This window comes from Tachysurus vachellii, chromosome 10 (genome assembly GCF_030014155.1).
Source record: "Tachysurus vachellii isolate PV-2020 chromosome 10, HZAU_Pvac_v1, whole genome shotgun sequence".
In the NCBI taxonomy this organism is placed as follows: domain Eukaryota; kingdom Metazoa; phylum Chordata; class Actinopteri; order Siluriformes; family Bagridae; genus Tachysurus; species Tachysurus vachellii.
In genome coordinates, this window is record NC_083469.1 from 20,742,793 (window position 1) to 20,763,538 (window position 20,746).

Below are 20,746 nucleotides of genomic sequence, written 5' to 3' on the forward strand. Positions count from 1 at the left end.
TGCCGAGCAAAAAGACCCACAATCCTTACTGTTACACCAGTTCTGTCAAGGCTGCAGCAAGTGTTTGAATTCAAATTCAAGTAATTTATAGACAATACCAGCAAATACTAATAAATTATACATAAATATTTAAGACATGGAAAAAGTACTAGTAATAAAAGCTGAATAAGCCTGTCTCTGTCTCTAGTGTGTATTTTATTTCCACTACAGGTCAGGTTGACTCAACACAGGAAATGTTTAGTAACACGAAATGAGTGGAAATGTGTTTAGCCTTGGCGTGTCAACTATTTTGAAATTAAAAATGGGTATAGACCCAGGTTTCAGACAGCCTTCATTAGAGTCCAAAGCTTATCCAGTTTATCATCTGACTATAGCAGCTACAATGGAAGAGGAGGAAAGATGCACATACCGTCTTTGCATGGAACTGCTGAGGAAAACACAAATGCCCACTTAGTAGCAGATGCTAGCCCCCTGGGCACAATAGTTCTCCAATATGTCCCTGAAGGAAGATTGAAAAAGCATCATAAAACTCAGAGAAGCCACATTCGAAACGCAGAAGCGGTCAGAAAAACGTTTTAGGTGTTAAAATATAGAAGAAAGACATTCCTGCTGGGTTCTTCGTGTTCTCTACTCCAACACTATAATGAGCCTAGAAAAGCTCTGAGAAATTGATATGTTAAATACTGCGCAAATGTAAATAATGGAAAAGAATCGCACCAATAAGGCTGCCCTTGGCCACATGGAAGTCGTTGCGACCTGAAGCGATCCACACGCCGCTGCGGTTGGCACTGACCAGGCTTGGGTGGCACTGAGACTGCTGCCAGAGGAATGCCACACGCAAGCGCTCGGCAACCCGCTCCACGGGAGCCTTGGTGGCTGTGGCGACACACTGCGTGGCCTGGATCAGTGTCTGGAAGAGGCCGCCCTGCTCGAACACTACATAATCTGTGATGCTCACCTATACAGGAGACCAGGTATGTATGCTAGTAAACGCAGAGTTTGAAATATCACCAGGATAGATATTCAAGCAAAATATCAAGAACGTCTTTCAAATGCTATTTGCTTAAGAAAATCCAGTTTGAAATTTATTTATGAATCAGAACAAATCAGAATATTTTTTATTCTCCAGTACACAATGTGGTCAGAGTTGCACAGGCACGCATCACAATTCCTCTTGGTGCAATCAGCATTGTAAACAAATTCCATTCATTTTTATAACAGAAAAAAATAAATAAATAAATAAAATGCAGTTGTTGGTAGTAGACGCAAATGTTTGGAGTGTAGTACTGTTGTACCTGCCACCAGTGTTCGTCTTCACCCTGGGGTTTCTTAGCCGTGACCCCAGTTCTGAACCAAAGGCTACCAGTGGTGTCCAGTGCCCAAAGTGTGTTGTTCTCACCAAGGGCAATGCAGATGGGCTCCAGATGTTGCCTCTCACTGCACACACACACATCACCACATATGAAGATTACAAGATAACTGGAATGATTTTGGCTTTTTTTTACTGGACAGACATAAACTCTTTGTGTTACTCTAATGTCAAATTCGTCTTTCTGGACACTATATGGCCAAAAGCTTGTAGACACCTGATCTAGACACCAATATTCTCTAAACTGTTGGAAGAGATGTCCCCTTACAGGATCTCCTTTCATAAGGGCCACAGACGTGTTCCGGCACGACAAAGCGAAGTCCATAAAGACAAGGTTTTCCAGGGTTGGATTGGAAGAACTCAAGTAGCCTACACAAAGCCCTGGCTTCAACCAGTAAACACCTCTGGAATGAACTGGAAAAGCGGCTGCATCCCAGACCTCCTCACTTTGCACTTCAGTGACTGACCTCACTAATGCTCTTGTGGCTGAGAAGACACAAATCCCCATGTTAAAAAATCTAGTGGAAACTGCTGTAAGAGCAAAGGGCATAACAGCTCTATGTTAAATGTTCATGGGTTTGAAAGGAAAGGACATTTGGGAAAGAAAAACTGGATTGGCTAAATAGTGTAGGGTAAATTTTACATGCACTTTTCATTGTTACCCACGTAAACCTCAACTAGTAAGAATTTTATTGACAAGACAAAATCAATGTCCAGTCAGCTGTTATTTGGAAAGCTACAGGAGACAGTCAGCTATGTACGCTCTGAAGTATGATAACAGTGTAATCAGAGCTGTGTCATCTTCATAAACAAATGATAGAACAGTACATTCTCCCAAAGTCAGAATGCAGATACTAATTCATCACTAGTTTGAACCTGCTTATCAAAGTTTTTCCATTTTACTGCAAGACAGACATAATTAGCAAGTTAGAACAGCAATCATTAGGCATTATTAACACTAGATCATATCAGCTGCTCTCTATACCATATTACGACAGCCTTGTTTGCATTTCAGGATAAAGTATGGTGAAGGTCTGGAGAGGGGTGAGTGTACCTGACTTTGTCGTATTTCCATTGTTCTCCCTCTGCACAGTAGCTGCTGAGTCCCTCTCTGTAGAAAAGAACCCTCTGCTCGCTTAGTGCCCACACCACACTGCCCCGTGCTGCTATCTGTGCCATAGGACACGGGCAGTCCACCTTCACCGAGCGTGCACATGGCCGGTCCATGCTCAGCCCTGACACACACACACACACACAGTTAAGCATCTACTGTATAGTGTTGCTCAGTTTCTGTTTCGTTACCTTTCAATTTCACTTTTTTTTTTTTTTTTACACTTTATTTTCACCCTTTATACATATTTATTCATTTAAATACCCTGTTCCGTATTATTATAATGGTGGCTCTGATTCATTTTACTAAAAGAGTCAATAACTGATCGCACTACGGTAACGGCAGGAGGTCAAGTTATTCTTATGTTCTGCAGGTCAACAGATGCCAAGTCTTGTCTGTAATGACTTATTCAGGAATGACTTACATAGCATTGAAATATTATTCTTTCGATTGCTGAGGAATCGGCAAAATCTCAAAAGAAGCGGTTTCCTAATAACGTTCTTTTGAAAATAGCCCTCCCACAGGTAAAAGTGTAGAACAGTTTTAGATCCTCTTGATAAGCGATCTGGTTTAGCTTGTAAGATACAGATTTCAGTGAAATGGTGGCCCAAATTCTATAATCAGCTGTATCTAAGCCTCATGGTGTTTATCTCTCTCTTTCTTTGTAACATATCCACCGGGAAAAGATCACTGACTAAAAATTTATCACGCTATTACTCACTTTTCGGTCTCTTATCTTCATATCAATTAGTTACTGCAATAAGGCAAAATGTAATAAAATATAAAACAATAAAATCTGAAGGTTCTCGCCGATTATGAAAACCAGGACCAGCTGAGTGATTTACACTTTCAGGGTGTTGTAAAGAAAGAAACACGGTCAGTTTCTGCTTTCAATTTCAAGCACTTCACGATCTGAGAATATAATAAGAGCTGTTTTTTGCAAATGAAAGTCAAAAAAGTTATTATGTGGAAATTTAGGAGAATGAGATAATATTCTGTCAGCGTGTCAGTGTGTTCACAGGAACAATGTGGTTGGAGTTGGAGGCCAGAGTAGAAAACTACTGCTGGGGATTTCCATAAAGAGAGCTACGAGACAGCTGGCACGACCGTGCTGAGAACTGCTGTGCTTGATTACACACTGCATAGTTATGTAAAACACACTGCCACAACGCTTACACCGAGCCCCAGCAACTACAAGAGCATGTGTTGCAATCGCAAACAGACTATTCTTGCTTTCACAATAATCCAACTGCAGAAAGTGTTTCGATTTGTGGAAGAAAGGCTTTTCTTGACCCTGCAGTGCAGTGGATTTGGTTGAAATAAGTCATGTAACGCCATCTAATGGTCAACTATTAAAGCACTATGAAATACATGGAGTGAACAGGAGATATAAAAAGACATCACATCCTGTAAAATTGTAGGCTTTTGTGAGGTAAAAATGTAAATGCGACTGCAAATACAAAAAAAGTCGGCCAAAACCGGGATAGGCAAAAGTATTGGAACAGTCGCACAAAAAAACATTTCTTATCTTGTTAAATATGCAGGGAAAAAATGTGCCCTTTTTTTTTCCCACCGTCTAATTTGATAAACCATCAAAATTCCAGAGGAAAATAAATTATGTTAAGTAATGTTATAGGAGAAAAACTTAAAATAATTTAATAAAAATCTTACAATAACCCTTTTTTTTCGGAAGTGTGCGCTGCCTCATGTAAGGGAGCATGTGATCTGAGCATATCTCAGAATAAACCAATCCCATTCAAATTCATATTCAAAAGGGATTGAACTGTATGGAAGCCATGGGACACAAAGAGCTTACAAAAAAAGTATAGGATCTCTGATCAGGAGTATACATGGGAGAACACGAAGATCAATATGTCATCATCAGCCACGGGAGAAAACCAGGGAGGCTACCAAGAAACCTACAACAACCTCAAAGTAGCTGCAGGAATAACTTTTTTTTTTTTTTTTTACATTGTGCTCTATTACATCAGACCAAATGCACATTATCATCTAGTGCTTGGTAATATTATGAACAGCAGCTACGTTAATCCCTCTCCACTGCTTCTCTCTTTCTACCCATCCCGAGGCATCCAGAAATTGTACCAGCTCCGATTGTTTTCCGTGTGATGAAGATTTTGGACCTCCACTGAGATGAGGACAACCATGTGAGGATCCAAAGGCATCTAGAGATGTTCCAGCTCTAGTTAGACTCTGCTATACTAAAGAGGAGATGACAACCCAATGTGTTCTTTTGCATGAATACAACATTTGTCAGACTGTATATTTATAATCACACCCTCTAGTGTCACCCATATGAGGATGAGGTTCCCCTTTGAGTCTGGTTCCTCTCAAGGTTTCTTCCTTTACCATTCAAGGGAGTTTTTCCTTGCCACTGCCGCCTGAGTCACCTCAGACTTGCTCATTGGGGATAAATACAAACACATTTAAATATCTCTAATATTAATCTTGAATTTTGTATCATATTAATCTTTATAATAACCTTTTGTTCTATGTTTATGTTCTGTAAAGCTGCTTTGAGACATTGTCAACTGTAAAAAGCACTATACAAATAAATTTGAATTGAATTGAACTGAATTACTAGCTGCAGGTGACTACAAGCTATTGCTTGTTTGTTTTCCCTCTTCTTTCCAATTTGTTGGTTGCTAAATCATATTAATCTTGGAAAAAGCTCTGTCACGATTGATCTTGTTTTCATTTTTTTTTTTTCACACAACAAAAACTTCCAAATTAACAAGGTGTATGGAGAAGGAGTCATCAGCTAAATTTGACCTGGTCCCATATGAGAGATGAGACGTACCTTTGTTAGCACAATCAACACTTTACACACACATGCATGCACACGCAAATCTCAGTCCTGATGCAGGTCTCTAAAATTATGTTATAGAGCATTATAGTATTATATACAAATTTTACATAGATCTAATTTTAAATGCAACTGTTACATTCGATTATAATTTACTTACAATTTCTGATGCAACTCTCTGTCTGATTCAGTATGGAGCATCCCACTTACTACAGGTTTACAAAAAAGATTATGCGACACTTAATTGCTGTCCATCACTCCGAATTTACACACACACACACACACGCACACACAAGGACACACACGCACACACACGCACACACACGCACACACACGCACGCGCACGCACGCACACGCACGCACACGCACGCACACGCACGCACACGCACGCACACGCACGCACACGCACGCACACACACGCACACACACGCACACACACGCACACACACGCACACACACGCACACACACGCGCACGCACACGCACGCACACGCACACACGCTTTTAGTCACAAGATCTTACTGAAGTACAACTCAGCATCCAATTCATTTCACCTGTCTGGAGATAAAGATCTCCGCTGGTACGTATGATCCAGGCTGTGTCATCACTCAATGCCACAAAGGAAGTCTCATCCAGGGCTTTGTACCAGTGCCTTTTCCCCTTGATAGTCACTTTTCCACAGGCATAGGCTGTCATGGTCTTCTGTTCCACTTTCCACAGCAATGAGCCTAAGAAGGCAAACAGGAATCACAAATATTGTATTTATGTTCTGATTCCTCACAGCACAATACTAACTCTTTACATTCTACTACTAACTACACGGCTCTGTAAACTATGAACTTTTCCATTTCACTACGTCTCTGAACGAAGAATTCCAGCCTTTCCTGATCAGATCTTTTGGATTAATATACATGTATGTGGCTTTTATTACATTTTATTACCCGAGGTACTAGATACCATATACAGCAATCTTAAAAGTCCAGTCCTTTAACAGTCTGTAAAATCTGTATAATAAATGAAGTCCTGCCATAAAGCAAAAGCTGAGAATGGATAAAGATCTGCTTACCAGAAGGTGACAACGCCACCTGTTGGACATTCTCTTCATACTTCTGCCAGCTCAGGCTGCCATTGGTGAGGCTGCTGCAGTACAGGGCTCCTTTAAAATCTAGGCACCAGATGTGTCGCTCAGTCACTACCAGGCTGAGGATGCCACAACCTGGCCCGCTGTAGCCCATCCAACTCTCGGCCAACTGCACCAACAGTACAGAGCAATTCAGTTGTGCCACTCGTTGCGATATAAACACAAGCAGGATCGACCCATTCAAGAGATACATCCAAGCCCACAAAATGTCTCTCAATGACCAGATTAATAGCTTCAAATCATCATTACTGCTACAGTGACAGAAATGTGAAGTATTGGTACAGATGGTTTACCACTCTTTAGTGAAAAAGTATTCTGTTTTTAAACCAATCATTGTTAGAAAATCAGTTGAGTCAAGTTAGAATCTGTGCTGCACCAATGTTACTTTTTCCACATTCTGATAGTTGATGTGGACATTAACTGATACCATTTTGATGGCCATTTTTTCTGTCCTCCTCTGAGGAAATTACAGGCCTGATTTCTTACAGCATGGATTCTCTGGAACTCTGTCTTAGGTTCGTTTGTTGATAGTGAAGCGTCTAGTGACTTTATGTCTAGGGTGCCCCTAAATCTGTGTTATCTGCAGTCATCACTTGTCTTGCCAGTGTCCCTGCTTACACTCTGAGCAAAGCGGGTTCTCTCTCTCTCCCCCCTCCCTCCCTCTCTCTCTTTTCTTCATTGTGTGTACAATTTTTTCGTGGAATCTTACCTGGTCTGTTTTGTGGAGCCGCATCTCTTCCTGCTCTGTCTGCTTCACAGTAGAACTCTGAAGGCCTGCGTTACTGAGGCCGTCCCCCAGGCTGGCACTACATGGCACTCCGTGTGCGTATATGTCCTCCTCGTCACTGGAGGGTGATGGCTCTGGCTCTGGTTCTGGGGAATATGGAAGTGGCCTGATGGAATAGTACGTTAAGTCCAAATCAAAGTTCCTTGCTGAATCGTCTTTAGGCTGTATCTCAGTTTGTTCCTCCGTGTCAGGCTTTTCGTTAGCTGCATGCATGTAGGAGAAAGTGCACTCCAGCAGCATGTCTACATCCAGCGTGCTGCTTGTTTGCTCGTTGCTTTCCTCGACTTTGGCAGGGTCACTGTAAACCTGGCAGTCCATGTCTTGCAGACAGAGGGTTGTGGGACATGCGAGCTGATCATCTGCTTTTTTGCTCTCACCACCCTCCTGGTCCTGAATCTGGGATTTCTCTGAAAGGTTCTGTGCTGAAAGTGTTTCGGTGCTGAGCGGATCTATGCACACAGAGCCCTCGTGATCGGGAGAGTCGTTGCTGTGGAGGTCCAGGCTGCTGCACAGTAGGCTTGTGCGGTCTGAGGGTGGCTCGCTTGCAGGTGTGGGGATGCCGTCGCTGGTCAAGCCGTCCTGGCTGTGCACGCTCTCTGACCAGCTGCTGTGTTCATTCACACAATTCCCACTCTCTGTGAAAGCATAGGAGTTAGAGCTGCAGCAAAATACAACGTTCTCATTTTCATTGTAAAGTGAAACAAATAATGTTTCTGTTAAAACATTAGACCTTGGGGATGACACAACCTCTAAATGGGGTCTGTTCTTGGCGGATGACATGCCAAGATATAACAGATGAGGTAACATAATAATAATAATAATAATAATAATAATAATAATAATAATAATAATAATATTGTAATAATATTTTTTTATTGAGACATTGGATTAATTATTGGGTGTGATGGAACAGTTTAGGGAAAAATCACCATATGAGTGCGACTGTCACCTGTCCACAAACCGTATATTGTGTATTTTATAAAGAACGGATCGGTTGTAATAAATCTCCTTAGACCTCATTAGATCCAATGTGATGAATACAGTAATGGTGTACAGGAAATAAACAGTAGATCAGACTTGCTAATGTTGATAAAGACACACCCTGTCTTATCCTCTTGCCCTTCCTTTTCAACTTCACAGGTTTGACAACTAGCTCCTGCTGAAAATCCTCTTGGGTGATGTTGCTGTAGCGGCTGCAGGACATCTCAGAAGTTCCCTGTGTGCTGTCCCATGATGTGATGGAGCTACTGCGGCTTCGGGTGTCCATTAACGCCTTCTGGCTCTCGACATCCTCCGACACCTCTAGTGCTTCCAGTGCCTGGCTGAACTCCTCCCGTGCCTCTGTTAACCCCTCCTGTGCTTCTTCGGTCTCCACTGCTCCTGTGGGCCGCTCTTCTGATTCTGCAACGATAGCTACGGTCCTGATCGGCTGGGCCGTTTCCACCGATCCGTTTGCGGGGAGCAAAACGGTTGGGGTGGAGAGAGGGGAGATTAGGCGATAGGACATATCTGACACTAAGAGAGCAGAAAAAAAAAATTTGATTAGAATCTAAAAAAATATGTCTCATTATTGTCAGAATCCGTGTGTTCATTCTGTGCTCTTTGTGTTGGTATAAAACTTTTTAATGTGTGCAATATTTCTGAAGTTGCATGTATGGTGGAAGGCCATCAAGCTAACAAAAATTAACAGTAATAATCAGGGTTTGATATCTGTCAGGAGATCAGGGAGAACATAAACATGGTCAGAAGAAAGTGGTACACGGTTTCAAAGAAATGTTATTTCTTGTGTTATTCCCAATCGACTGCCTTTAACCCTGGTAACATTAGAAAGTGAATAATGTGTGAAGACCTTAACAATACTGTGTACATTTACAAGGGGGTACCCAAATGTTCCTGGAACTCAATTTTGGCACATGCTTAACGTACACGCATGTCGGTATCCCGTGTGCCATTTTGTTGTTCAATCGAATTAATGTGTTCAATTCCCATTTAAAATGCAAAAAATGTGATAAAACCGCTGCTGAAGCAGTGACTATGCTAGAGCAAGCTTTCCAAGTCCACAAGACATGCATGAACTTTTTACTTATTTATTTATATAGATTTCATAGGAAGTTTGTTCCCCCTGGGCAGACTGTTAATCAGCAATTTTACATTGAAGTAATTAGGGATCTATGGGAAAGCATTAAGGAAAAAAAACAAACAAAAAACTTCTCTTTAACTTCTGCAATGTGGATTGAAGAACAAAACCACATGCAATGACTCAAGTACCACATGCACCCAGAAGCTATCAAGCCACTTGGGATACAGACTTAGCAGACTGAATGTAGTAGTGTAGACCCTGCAACTACCATGTAGTGTGTGTCACCTTCTAATTCCAGGCATTCGAATTCCCCCTTGTGTGTAATTTTCAAAAAAATCACGTTTGTTCCAAGATCTCATGAGTAAATATGAAATAATGAGCAAATTCACTGTCATTTCATCTCACTGGAATGAAGATTCGCTGAGACGCAAATAATGTAAAGCTTGAGCAGCAACTGAACTGAAAAAAATAGGAAAGCTCTGACTAGACTCAAGTACTTCTCATTGTCATAACAGCGCTGACACTAAACCCAACCTTCCACATGTACTGTACATAAGCTTTAATATGTAACCTGCATATAGTATAGACAATGGAGATTGTCTTCGGGTTGCCCAGTTCAGGAGACATATAAAAAGTTCACTAGGAAGCTGTATAGTGAAGCTAATACTATGCACCACTGAATTATACTGTATTCTTGGAAATACTTAGATTAGCCTTGTGATGTGCTACAAAGTCTGAAATGATTCGGTCATCCTGGAGGAAGTAAATATTTGGAGAACGTCTTTCCTACTGTACATAAGAAAAACAGTCTTACTGTTGGAGACCAGTCCCTCAGGACAGTTGGAGATGCGCATGATGTCACGGTCTCCTTTCAAAATGAAGATCTCGTTTTCTGTGCAAGACACAGACACTATGTCTCCACAGCTTTCCATCCCGCCGACGATGACCTATAAGCGAACAAAGAACTGCCTTTTACTTTACAACCCAGCCGTAGCTAGCGCTCTTAAATCAAACAACAATTTAAGTCAAACAACAATTGTAAAACAATTTCAGGTTAAATGAACACTTTTATATTTTTATTTATATATTTCTTGCAGTGACTGCAAGCTTTTGTTTCTAGTGTTTCTATTGTTGCCCATCCCCTGTATTTGATAAATCGGTTCAAAATAATAAACATTAATTGTTAACATTGTAATTTTCTTTCCTTCTAGATTTATATCACCAAGGTCTTCATTATACTATATTTTATTACACAAATTATTATTTTTCGCAAAAAAAAACCCCAAAAACAAACGACACTTTTATTCTTAAAAATTTAATTGCTGTGCTTTTAAAACCATAATAACATTCAATATAGAAAAACTGATAACATTGTTATGTAAGAAATTAAATGGTAATGGGACATAAAATGAAAATGATTTTTTCTCAGACAGACATTAACAGGAAAATAGAACGATTCCACCTCATATATTATGCTACTGTGTTGTATATGCACTACCCGGGATGGAGAAGTGAGTTATTTATACACTTCAACGTTTATTTACACACAAACATTGTTTAAATCAATAATCGTTCAATAAAAAAAATACACGTACAAGTCAGTTTCAAAATAAGGTATCTGTTATATAATAACTTTAAATAACAATGACTCTTTACAGGACAATAACATTTGGCCCAAGTGTGAAATGTCATCAGTAGAAATTCACTTGAATTCTGTAAAGTGCAATCACACTGTACCTGGTTGGTGCAGTCCAATACGTAGACGCTGTACTCGTTCCAGCTGAGCACCCATCCTTCCTTGAGGAAGCAGGAGACGAGCCCTAGCTGCCGATCGCTGGGCCGATAGGCACCGCTGGGGCTTGAGCGAGGAAAGAGCTCGAACTGAGGTACATCCTGGTTAAAGAGCGGCTTGAGTACGTGCGTCTCTTGTACTCGTCCACGCACGTCCGTTCTCCAGAGACGAAGGCCTGGCCGTGCCGCGTAAACCAGAAGGTCACTCTGCTTGCAAAGAGCAGGCTGGAAACAGGCTCCAAACTTGCCGTTACTTCAAGAGAAGGAGAGAGCAGTTTAGTGAACACGGAGTGTGCCTTAATGAACCGATATGTGCAGAACAGTTATTTGTTTTACAGTTTACATTTTAATCCATATCATCTTCCTGTACAGGTTCACTGCTGCAATTGATTAGAAGTAATTATTAAAGTAGTACTGAGTAAGTAGCAGGAAATGTATGTTTTCCTAACAAAAAATGTTTTCCTAACATTTTCTTGAAATCCTTTGGGAATCGAAAACATGTTCTGCTTCTTTAAGCTGTCTCTACTAGACAATGTTAGTCTCAGAAATTAGAATTTCAGGATCAACAACCTCCATGACAGTTCCAAAATGCTTATTCATATATGGACAACATAACACACATTTTATTCGCTACCAGCTACTATTGTAAAAATCACTGATATTACATGCTCTTACTTTTAAAGGTAGGGTCTCCGTTGTTTGAGAAATGCTTCAGAAAACTGAGTCGGGACGACAAACTAAACAAAAACAAAACTAACGTGTAGCCAATGAGCAGAAAGGGGCGGGGCTTGTCAATATGCGGCGGAGAGAGTGTTCAGTGCGCATGTGTGACAATAGCAGAAAGCGGTTTTAACATTGACATCCATCCATCCATTTTCTACCGCTTATCCGGGGCCGGGTCGCGGGGGCAGCAGCCTAAGCAGGGACGCCCAGACTTCCCTCTCCCCAGACACTTCCTCCAGCTCTTCCGGGGGAATACCGAGGCGTTCCCAGGCCAGCCAAGAGACATGCTGGTCCCTCCAGCGTGTCCTAGGTCTTCCCCGGGGCCTCCTCCCGGTTGGGCATGCCCGGAACACCTCCCCAGGGAGGCGTCCAGGAGGCATCCGGAACAGATGCCCGAGCCACCTCAGCTGACTCCTCTCGATGTGGAGGAGCAGCGGCTCTACTCTGAGCTCCTCCCGGGTGACCGAGCTCCTCACCCTGTCTCTAAGGGAGCGCCCAGCCACCCTGCGGAGGAAACTCATTTCGGCTTAACATTGACATGGAGGATAAAAACAAAGAAAGAAAGCGAAGAAACGCTTACGATAAGGCAAGAAGTAGGACCGTGTTAATATAGGATCAGCTATCCAGCGCTGGAGAGAACTGAAGGAGCAGGAAGTTGGCCGCATTCACAGATTGGAGTTTCCCGAGTCAATAACTCCTGAACTAAACGCTGTTACTACACAAATAACACCTCTTTTCTATCGTAGTAATGTAGAGACGCAGCTACAACCGCGTTTTGCTAGTAACAGCGTTTAGCTCAGGAGTTATTGACTCGGGAAACTCCAATCTGTGAATATGTGACCAACTTTACTTAAGACGCCGAGTCGCTTTTTTCCTTCTCGATAGGTGAGTAACGTTGGTTTTGCTTTGTTACACAGAACTAATATATGCCGTCCTTTGCATGATTATGCTTGTGTGTCATTTTTGCTTGTTTGTTTATCTGCAATCGTATTGTTCTTCCCTTCAGCTATGATAAAGACACATTTCTTTCCATTATTTTCCTGGGTTACGTATGTATGTGTGGGCAGAACTATCAATACAGGGGTGGGACCCATTTGGGTTAGGGGCGTGTTTGTTTTGGTGATTTCAAATGTCAACATTGGCTTTCAAACAACGGAGACCCTACATTTAAGTTTATACTGATTGGTAGTGTGAAAGTATTTTTGCTATTATGTGTTTTCTTCTTTCTTCAGTAGACATTCTGAAGACTAATACAAGGATATGATAGGGTTGAGACAGAGGAAATGAAAATCCCATGACTGAGGTGTATATACGATTTCAATTTCAATGTCATGGGAGGTTATTTTAAGAACGAAGCAGCAACATGACCAGTTACTTCTGCGGTTTCTCAAGCTGATCACATTCCCCTAGCAAATCCAAGGTCATATATGGTGAGAAAGTATTCAGACCTGTTCAGTATAGGAATAATTCATTGTGTTTTAATATCAAGTTTAAAATAAATTCAATTTGGTTTTGGAGATTGATCTAAACATGATAACAGACAAGTAAAAACAGGCTTTTTATGAGTTTTACAGGTTTATTAAAAATAAAATAAATATGGTCATAAATATGTGCACATCTTACCACTGCACCAATGTGACGTGTCATTTCAAAATTATGTGCAATAGCGCTATCTTGCTGCTAACATCTGCAGCTAAAACAGTCTCCACATTACTGAGAAGGATTTTGGGGTGTGTCTGTGGGAATTTGTGTCCATTCAGTCAAAAGAACATTTGTGTGGTCAGGCGCTGATGTTGGAACAGAAGACATGGCAGCCAATCATCGTTCCAATTCATCCCAAAGGTGAGGTTGAGATCAGGGCTCTTTACAGGCCACTGGAGTTCCTCTGCACTATGCTCATCAAACTGTGTACTTGTGCAACTCGCTTTGTGCACAGGATCACATTCATGCTGAAACAGGAAAGGGTCTTCCGCAAGATGCTGCCACAGAGTTAGTAGTATACTATTGTCTACAATAATCCATAATCCTCCACCAGATCATAATCCTCTACCAGACTTTACTGTTGGCACTATGCATTCTGGTAGCATTCACCGTCCATCAGTCTCCCGGATAATGAAGCATGAGTCATCACTCCAAAGAAAACATTTCCCCCAGAGTCAGTGGTGTCATGTGTCACACCAGTCTAGTCGATGCTTTCCATTGCACATAGTGACACGAGTGGCTTGTGTGCAGGTCTTCAGCCATGGAAACCCATTTCATGAAGCTCTCAAGACACAGTTCTAATGCTGATGTTACTTCCAGAGGCAGAACTCTGGATTTTCACAAACTGCCTTGTGGTAAAGGTTGCATCTTATGACCGTGCCCCAGTTAATGTTACCAAGCTCTTCAGTATGACCCATTCTACTGCCAATGCTTGTCTATAAGGAATGCAAAGGCTATTTGCCTGATTTTATGCACCTGTTAGCAATGGGTGCGACTGAAAAACCTGAAGTCAATAATTAGGAATCCTTTTGGCCATATAGTATATCTCACATATTTCAATCGTATTTAGACCTTAGGCTAAGGCACCTTGGCTAATCCGAATTGAACAAGATTTAGAAAAACAACAAGACTGGAATTTGTGAACCTCCATAACAAAGATCTGGGTGAGATCTGACCAACATGAGTAACAGGACTAGTAAGGCCTTGGTCAAAGAGGTGACTCAGAACCCATTGGTCAATCTAACAGTCCTCCACAAGGATGAGAGACCAAGAAAAGCATAATGTATACCATTCGCTCTAGACAGGTCATAATATCAACAGGCACAAAAAGGACTCTGAAAGAAACTCATACTGCTCATCAAATAGATAATCATGTCTAGGGGGTGCTTTTCAGTGGCCAAATCTGGGACATCGGTCAGTATTGAGGGAAGGATGAATGCAGCCAGATACACAGAGTGCACAAGACTTCTCAGCATAACAGTTGTATACTGTTGTATATAACAGTTGTAAGCCAATACTAAAGTGATTTTGAGACAAGTCCTTGAGTAGCCCAGGCAAAGACCAGACAGAAGCTCCCACAGATCTTACTGGGATGAGGAAGAATGTGGAACCTGCCCACATCCAGATTTACAACGTTATCAATGTGTAGATACTTAATCAAGAAGACAGAATTGCTGCCAGACATGCTTCTACATGGTTTGTGGACTGTCGAAGGTCAATTTAATTACAACACGATAAAGTGCGACAAAACTAGGAGTCGTCTTAATATTCTTCCAAACGCATTGCATATCTCAAAACTGCAATGTCCCAAAAATACATTACTGCCATAATAAATAGGCCCTCACAATCCAGATGAAGGAGAGATGTAGGATTAGTTTGTCTTACCTTTTTCTGGGTTTGGTTCCCAACTGCTGGACAGTTTGTTCTTGAGTGTTGAACACAAGAGAGCGCTGACAGGTAGAAACAAGAAGCACTTTCTGACTGTATTCCAGCTGAACTATGGCTGATGCCTCTTCTAACACCACCACTGGGTTGCACACACCCTGTGATTGAGACACACACACTACATTACGTTCGACTCGCACAAACACAATTTTTAACCACTGTGTACGCATGTTAATAAACACTACAGCACCACTCAGAGATTCATAATCTCTAGTCGTGTATTATTTTAATACATTAATTAAGTAGTATATGTTTAATTATATACGAACATTCGGATGCATGTATTTTGCACGGTTGTCCAACAATTGTTCTATTAAGCTCATTTGAGTATGAATGGATTGTAACAGAAATATTGCTGTTACTGATTTATTTTGTTTTATTGTGCCCTGTTGACTCATTTTTGTTCATGTGTCTATCATCAACCAATCAATGATGTTTTGTCATTTTTTTGTGGATGCACTGATGGTTGCATCATTAACTGAAAAAGAAAACGGCCTGGAAATTTTTAACTGCTTGACTAATTTGGATTTTATCAAACTATATATATATATATATATATATATATATATATATATATATATATATATATATATATATATATATATATATATATATAAATAATTTTTCCCTAAACACTCTTTCATGTTGGTCGTGTCAAAAAAAGTTAGGTAACATCAATACATACAGAATTTTGTATATAGGTGATGGATGCACAGTATGTTCAGGGACAAGCAATGCTATTTTGACTAAAATCTCACAGCAATCTAAAGCACAAATCATTTCAGAAATATTACTATCTATCAGAATATCCCAGGTATGTTTGTCAGAAAGCTAAGCATAGATTTGCACCTGGTCCAGGTCCACAGCGGAATAGACCACTTTCCCTTTATCATCGCCGGAGAAGAGTTTCATGCCATTAGCGCTCCATGCTAATGCGGTCACGGTGCTCTTATGCAGACCAACGACATCAAAGCGTCTCAACTGCAAGCAAAATTTATACAAAGCCATAAAGTTCATGTCAACTACACAAACATAAAGCAGAAAATGTCAACCAAGACCCGTGCTCTTGTTTGCAGCAGCTCTAGCACCAATTAATATCAATGCTCCGATTTTAATGTTATCGTTTTTTATATTAAAATATCAAATCGCACTGGATTGTATAGCAGATGCTCCATATAGGTAAGATGCATTCCAGGATCAAGGTTATAACTTACTAATAAATAAAAGTATATCAGAAAATTATGGGTAGCTAAACATAAAAACCCTGAATGTGAATAAAAATGAATCAATTTAAATGTGTACAATATTTGTGGATGTTCCATATGAATACATTAAAATTTCTTTTTAACATTTTGGAAGGAGTCTCCACTATCAGAAGTAAAGTTTTCGGACATTGGAGAGTCTTCGAGAATTATTAATTTTCCCAGCAACATAAACTGCAGCCAAATGTTTACCAGAACTAATTTGTTAAGCAGATGTTTCACAACATCTAACATACCTATAAACAGATATAAAAGTATGTCATTCTTTATCTTACTGACATGTAAAGCAACCAATCACAGTTTTTGTTCGGCATCACGTTTAGGGGTGGGAAAACGTAAAGATGATGGTGCTTCAGAAAACGACTGGCGTGCAACCGTTTAAGAAAGTCATACAATTTAATGATTCTATACTGTGAACTTCACATCATTTGGAAAATTCAGTGTTCAGAGCTCACTGTCAGAGGAGTTATAAACACAACGGCTTCTTTGTGCCATGAGGTGCTATGTTTTATTTCTTATTACTTAATATATTGATGAACTGCTAAACAGCATCTCATATAAATTCTACAGAATATTACTAATCCAGAAAAAAAATTCAACTACTCAACTACTTACTGCTCAAAGTAAATACGTTTATATTAATCAGAATAACGTGACAATAATATCTTCCAGCAGAGCCTATATACCTGTTTATTCCTGCCTGGTAGCTGCGACACTAACTGAAAGAGCGTGACGCGGCCCGAGGCGGTACCAACAGCCACCAGGTCATCGAAGCAACTCAGCAACTTCACTACTGTGATAGCCTCACTTTTTCCCTGTTGAGGTCAGACACACAAAATCAACAGCTTTAAAACAGGAACCTGATCCAGTAACACAGAGTGAATTGAGTAGGTGAATGGTCATACCTCCAGGTTGTATTTGTTCATCTGGCTTACTCTCCTGCAGTAAAGGTACAGCATGCCGATGCTGCTGCCCACTGCGATGTAGTCAATGTTGCTGTCCAGAGCTGTGAGATAGACAAGGATAGAGCGGAAGCCTTTCTGGACTTTCGCAGGGATGGAGTTGAGCAGGTAGTAAAGAGGGCAAAATTCCCTCAGGGCCAGACAGGATGGTTGAGCTGCCATGGTTAGATGATCCTTCTGCATACTGAAAATAGCAACACATTTTATGGTAAGTAAGGTAGCAGCACAGCTTAAGAAATATTTTATGGTAGGTTGTTCTGAACTGTTGGAGAAACATGTTATAAAAGAGCACCACAAATAACTGCACAAAAGGGTACGAAGAAGCGAGACTTGAGCTGATTACTTTCGAGCTCAGACTGTAGACTGCAGATAGAAATTCAAGCAGCGTCATGAGTCCTTACATAAGCTTATTAACTAACTCGCTGTAAACTTGTGTTTCATGATAATGTACAACACCATGCATGTGCTATACTCTCATATGTATAGCTGATATGAGCAGATCTTATTTGTTTATCCTACATTCAATGATTTACAGCTATCGGACTGTTAAAGAACCTACTCTTCAGTAATGCAACACAGTAATGCAGTCAGGGTGCAAATCATACTGCACTAAAGTCAAGAATCCTAAACAACTGCTGACAAATAAACATTGTGACACTGTATCATACGCAACTGTGAACATATGCTTATGCAACACAACACAGCCAGGCTTTAATCAATGGTTATGAATCAACCAAACCTTCTCTCTCTCAACTTGTACAACAAGCAGCTGTGATGTGGGCAAGTGAGTTCTTTGAGCAGACCTTAGAATTGTCTTGCTCACTATGGCTCTCTGAATCAAATCTTACAGCTGGTTATATAGTAGTTATACTGAGTTTAGTGAGAAGGTTTGGCTTGAGTCTTCACCAGTGTGCAAAGCTTGATTGAGTTCCTTTGCGCATGTCTATATTCCTAATGATCAAATCCAGATCAATATGATCCCCAGCAATCACTCAATGATTACCACTATTCCCAATAACCAATACCTAATTACAACTGTTTCCAGTGCCCAATCTCTGATAACCATTCTTCACAACAACCAATCCCTGATCACCATTTTTGATAACTACAAATACATGATTACCATTTTTACTAAGTACTAATCCCAGACTGTTCACAATTACCAATTACCATTCTTCACAACCAATCACTGATCACCACTGACCACAACCAATCCATGATCACAACTGATCCTAGCAACTAATCCCTGATCACTATTTTTCATAACTACTCATATGCAATCGCCACTGACCATAGCAACTAATCCCTGATCACTATTCTACATAACTACTAATACCCAATCGCCACTGACCATAGTAACTAATCCCTGATCACTATTCTACATAACTACTAATACCCAATCGCCCCTGACCCTAGCAACTAATCCCTGATCACTATTCTACATAACTATTAATACCCAATAGCCCATGACCCTAGCAACTAATCCCTGATCACTGTTCTCCATAACTACTAATACCCAATCATCACTGACCCTAGCAACTAATCCCTGATCACTATTCTTCATAACTACTGACACCCAATCACCCCTGACTCTAGTAACTAATCCCTGATCACTATTCTTCAAAACTACTAATACCCAATTGCCACCGACCCTAGCAACTAATCCCTGATCACTATTCTACATAACTACTGATACCCAATCACCACCGACCCTAGCAACTAATCCCTGATCACTATTCTACATAACTACTGATACCCAATCACCACCGACCCTAGCAACTAATCCCTGACCACTATTCTTCATAACTACTAATACCACTACTACTAATCGCCACTGACCCTAGCAACTATTCTACATAACTACTAATACCCAATCGCCCTGACTAATCCCTGATCACGCCTGTTCACAATCACCAATCACTCATCAATCACTGAGTTGTAAAACTCTCTTCTTGGCTAGATTTGCAATTTATAAATCTTTCGGCAATCTTTATAAACAATCTGTTTTATCTTTAAGCTAAATGTTTCCGATACAATCTGAGTCAACGTCATTTCTTGTGTCTCGCTGTTCGTGTAGAGCTGATTTTGATACGCAAGCGATGATGCCGATTAAATAAACAAGCAAATGAAACTATAAAGTCATCTGACGACTTCTCGAGCGCACATTAGCTACTTGTCCCTTCATAAACACCACGAATTGTTTCTCCTCCTTATTCAAAAACACCTGTAAGAAACACCAGGGAACAATTAGAGCCATTAGAGAAACACGATTAGCTGTAGTGTTAAATACAGCCGCTATACACGGTTAAAGACCATACAATAATGAATAAGATAACGAGATAATTTAATATTAGCCGCTAGCTAACAACGTACAGCGTTCAGTTAGCCAGTTAGCTATCATTAATAACATTAATATCGTTACACTCCCAGAACCTCCACATTGACTGTAGCATTTTCTCTGAAATACGAACATAATGTAAGAATAAAAGCTGTTTAAATATGTAAGTATTTTACAACACTGTTGTGTAGCTTGGGCTCAGCGAGCTTAGCTTGTCAGTGTGCAGGGAATATTAACGGTCCCCCACAGAGCACCACTCTTACACCACACTCTACTTACACTGAAGCTGACGCGAGATACGTTCACGGTACAAATAAAGATAGTGTCGGTGTTAAATTCTCAGTCTGCCAGCAATGTTTTGACATACGGCATGAACAAATCACAGACATGTCTGCTCTTGTTGATGTTGCCCGACGACCTTCTTCCTTTGCTTTAAAAAAGTGAAAGCGAAATGAAGTGACCCGACACCGCCACCTACCGTTCAGGTGATACAGACTCGTCTACCACAGCGGCAGGATGGCCGAAGCCCATATAGCTCTTCACTGCCTATATAAGTGCACTATATAGTATAGCAAATAATGGCACGTGCAAACGTGCATCTAGTGAGCTAAATGGTCAAATGTGGAGTCATTTCTGACTCGACTTGTGCCCCTTTTCCACCAAAAAGGACCAGGTGCTGGTTCAGAGCTAGCACTGGTGCTGGTTCAAAGTTGGTTCCGCTGACGAACCTTCTAAGAACCGGTTTGTCTTTGCATCGGTTAGCCATCACAGAGCCGAGTCTGACGTCACTGTATATACGTGTCACGTTTCCCAGCAACGTCAACGCAGCAGCGGCAAACACAATCAAAACAACAATGGCGGATGTTACTTTACTGTTAATGCTCATGGCTTTTTGAACCTAAATTAACACCCAAACGAGGCGAATCCAACGTG

At 40.7% G+C, this 20,746-nt stretch overlaps 1 protein-coding gene across 1 annotated transcript in view; it reads right to left on the reverse strand.

Annotated features, from left to right (window-relative positions):
- Window positions 1-20,246, reverse strand: part of tecpr2 (tectonin beta-propeller repeat containing 2) — a 35,375-nt gene extending 15,129 nt beyond the window's left edge. Inside the window, exons 1-15 of the mRNA XM_060880229.1 lie at window positions 20,093-20,246; window positions 17,419-17,659; window positions 17,200-17,328; window positions 16,101-16,232; window positions 15,192-15,349; window positions 11,049-11,355; window positions 10,126-10,258; window positions 8,333-8,746; window positions 7,154-7,866; window positions 6,370-6,553; window positions 5,858-6,031; window positions 2,424-2,604; window positions 1,296-1,437; window positions 718-958; window positions 410-499 (exon numbers count right to left, since the gene is read on the reverse strand). Coding sequence (XP_060736212.1) covers window positions 410-499; window positions 718-958; window positions 1,296-1,437; window positions 2,424-2,604; window positions 5,858-6,031; window positions 6,370-6,553; window positions 7,154-7,866; window positions 8,333-8,746; window positions 10,126-10,258; window positions 11,049-11,355; window positions 15,192-15,349; window positions 16,101-16,232; window positions 17,200-17,328; window positions 17,419-17,658 — 3,238 coding nt within the window. The 5' untranslated portion in view covers window position 17,659; window positions 20,093-20,246. The remainder of the gene's footprint in view (window positions 1-409; window positions 500-717; window positions 959-1,295; window positions 1,438-2,423; window positions 2,605-5,857; window positions 6,032-6,369; window positions 6,554-7,153; window positions 7,867-8,332; window positions 8,747-10,125; window positions 10,259-11,048; window positions 11,356-15,191; window positions 15,350-16,100; window positions 16,233-17,199; window positions 17,329-17,418; window positions 17,660-20,092) is intronic.
- Between the last annotated feature and the right edge of the window lie 500 nt (window positions 20,247-20,746).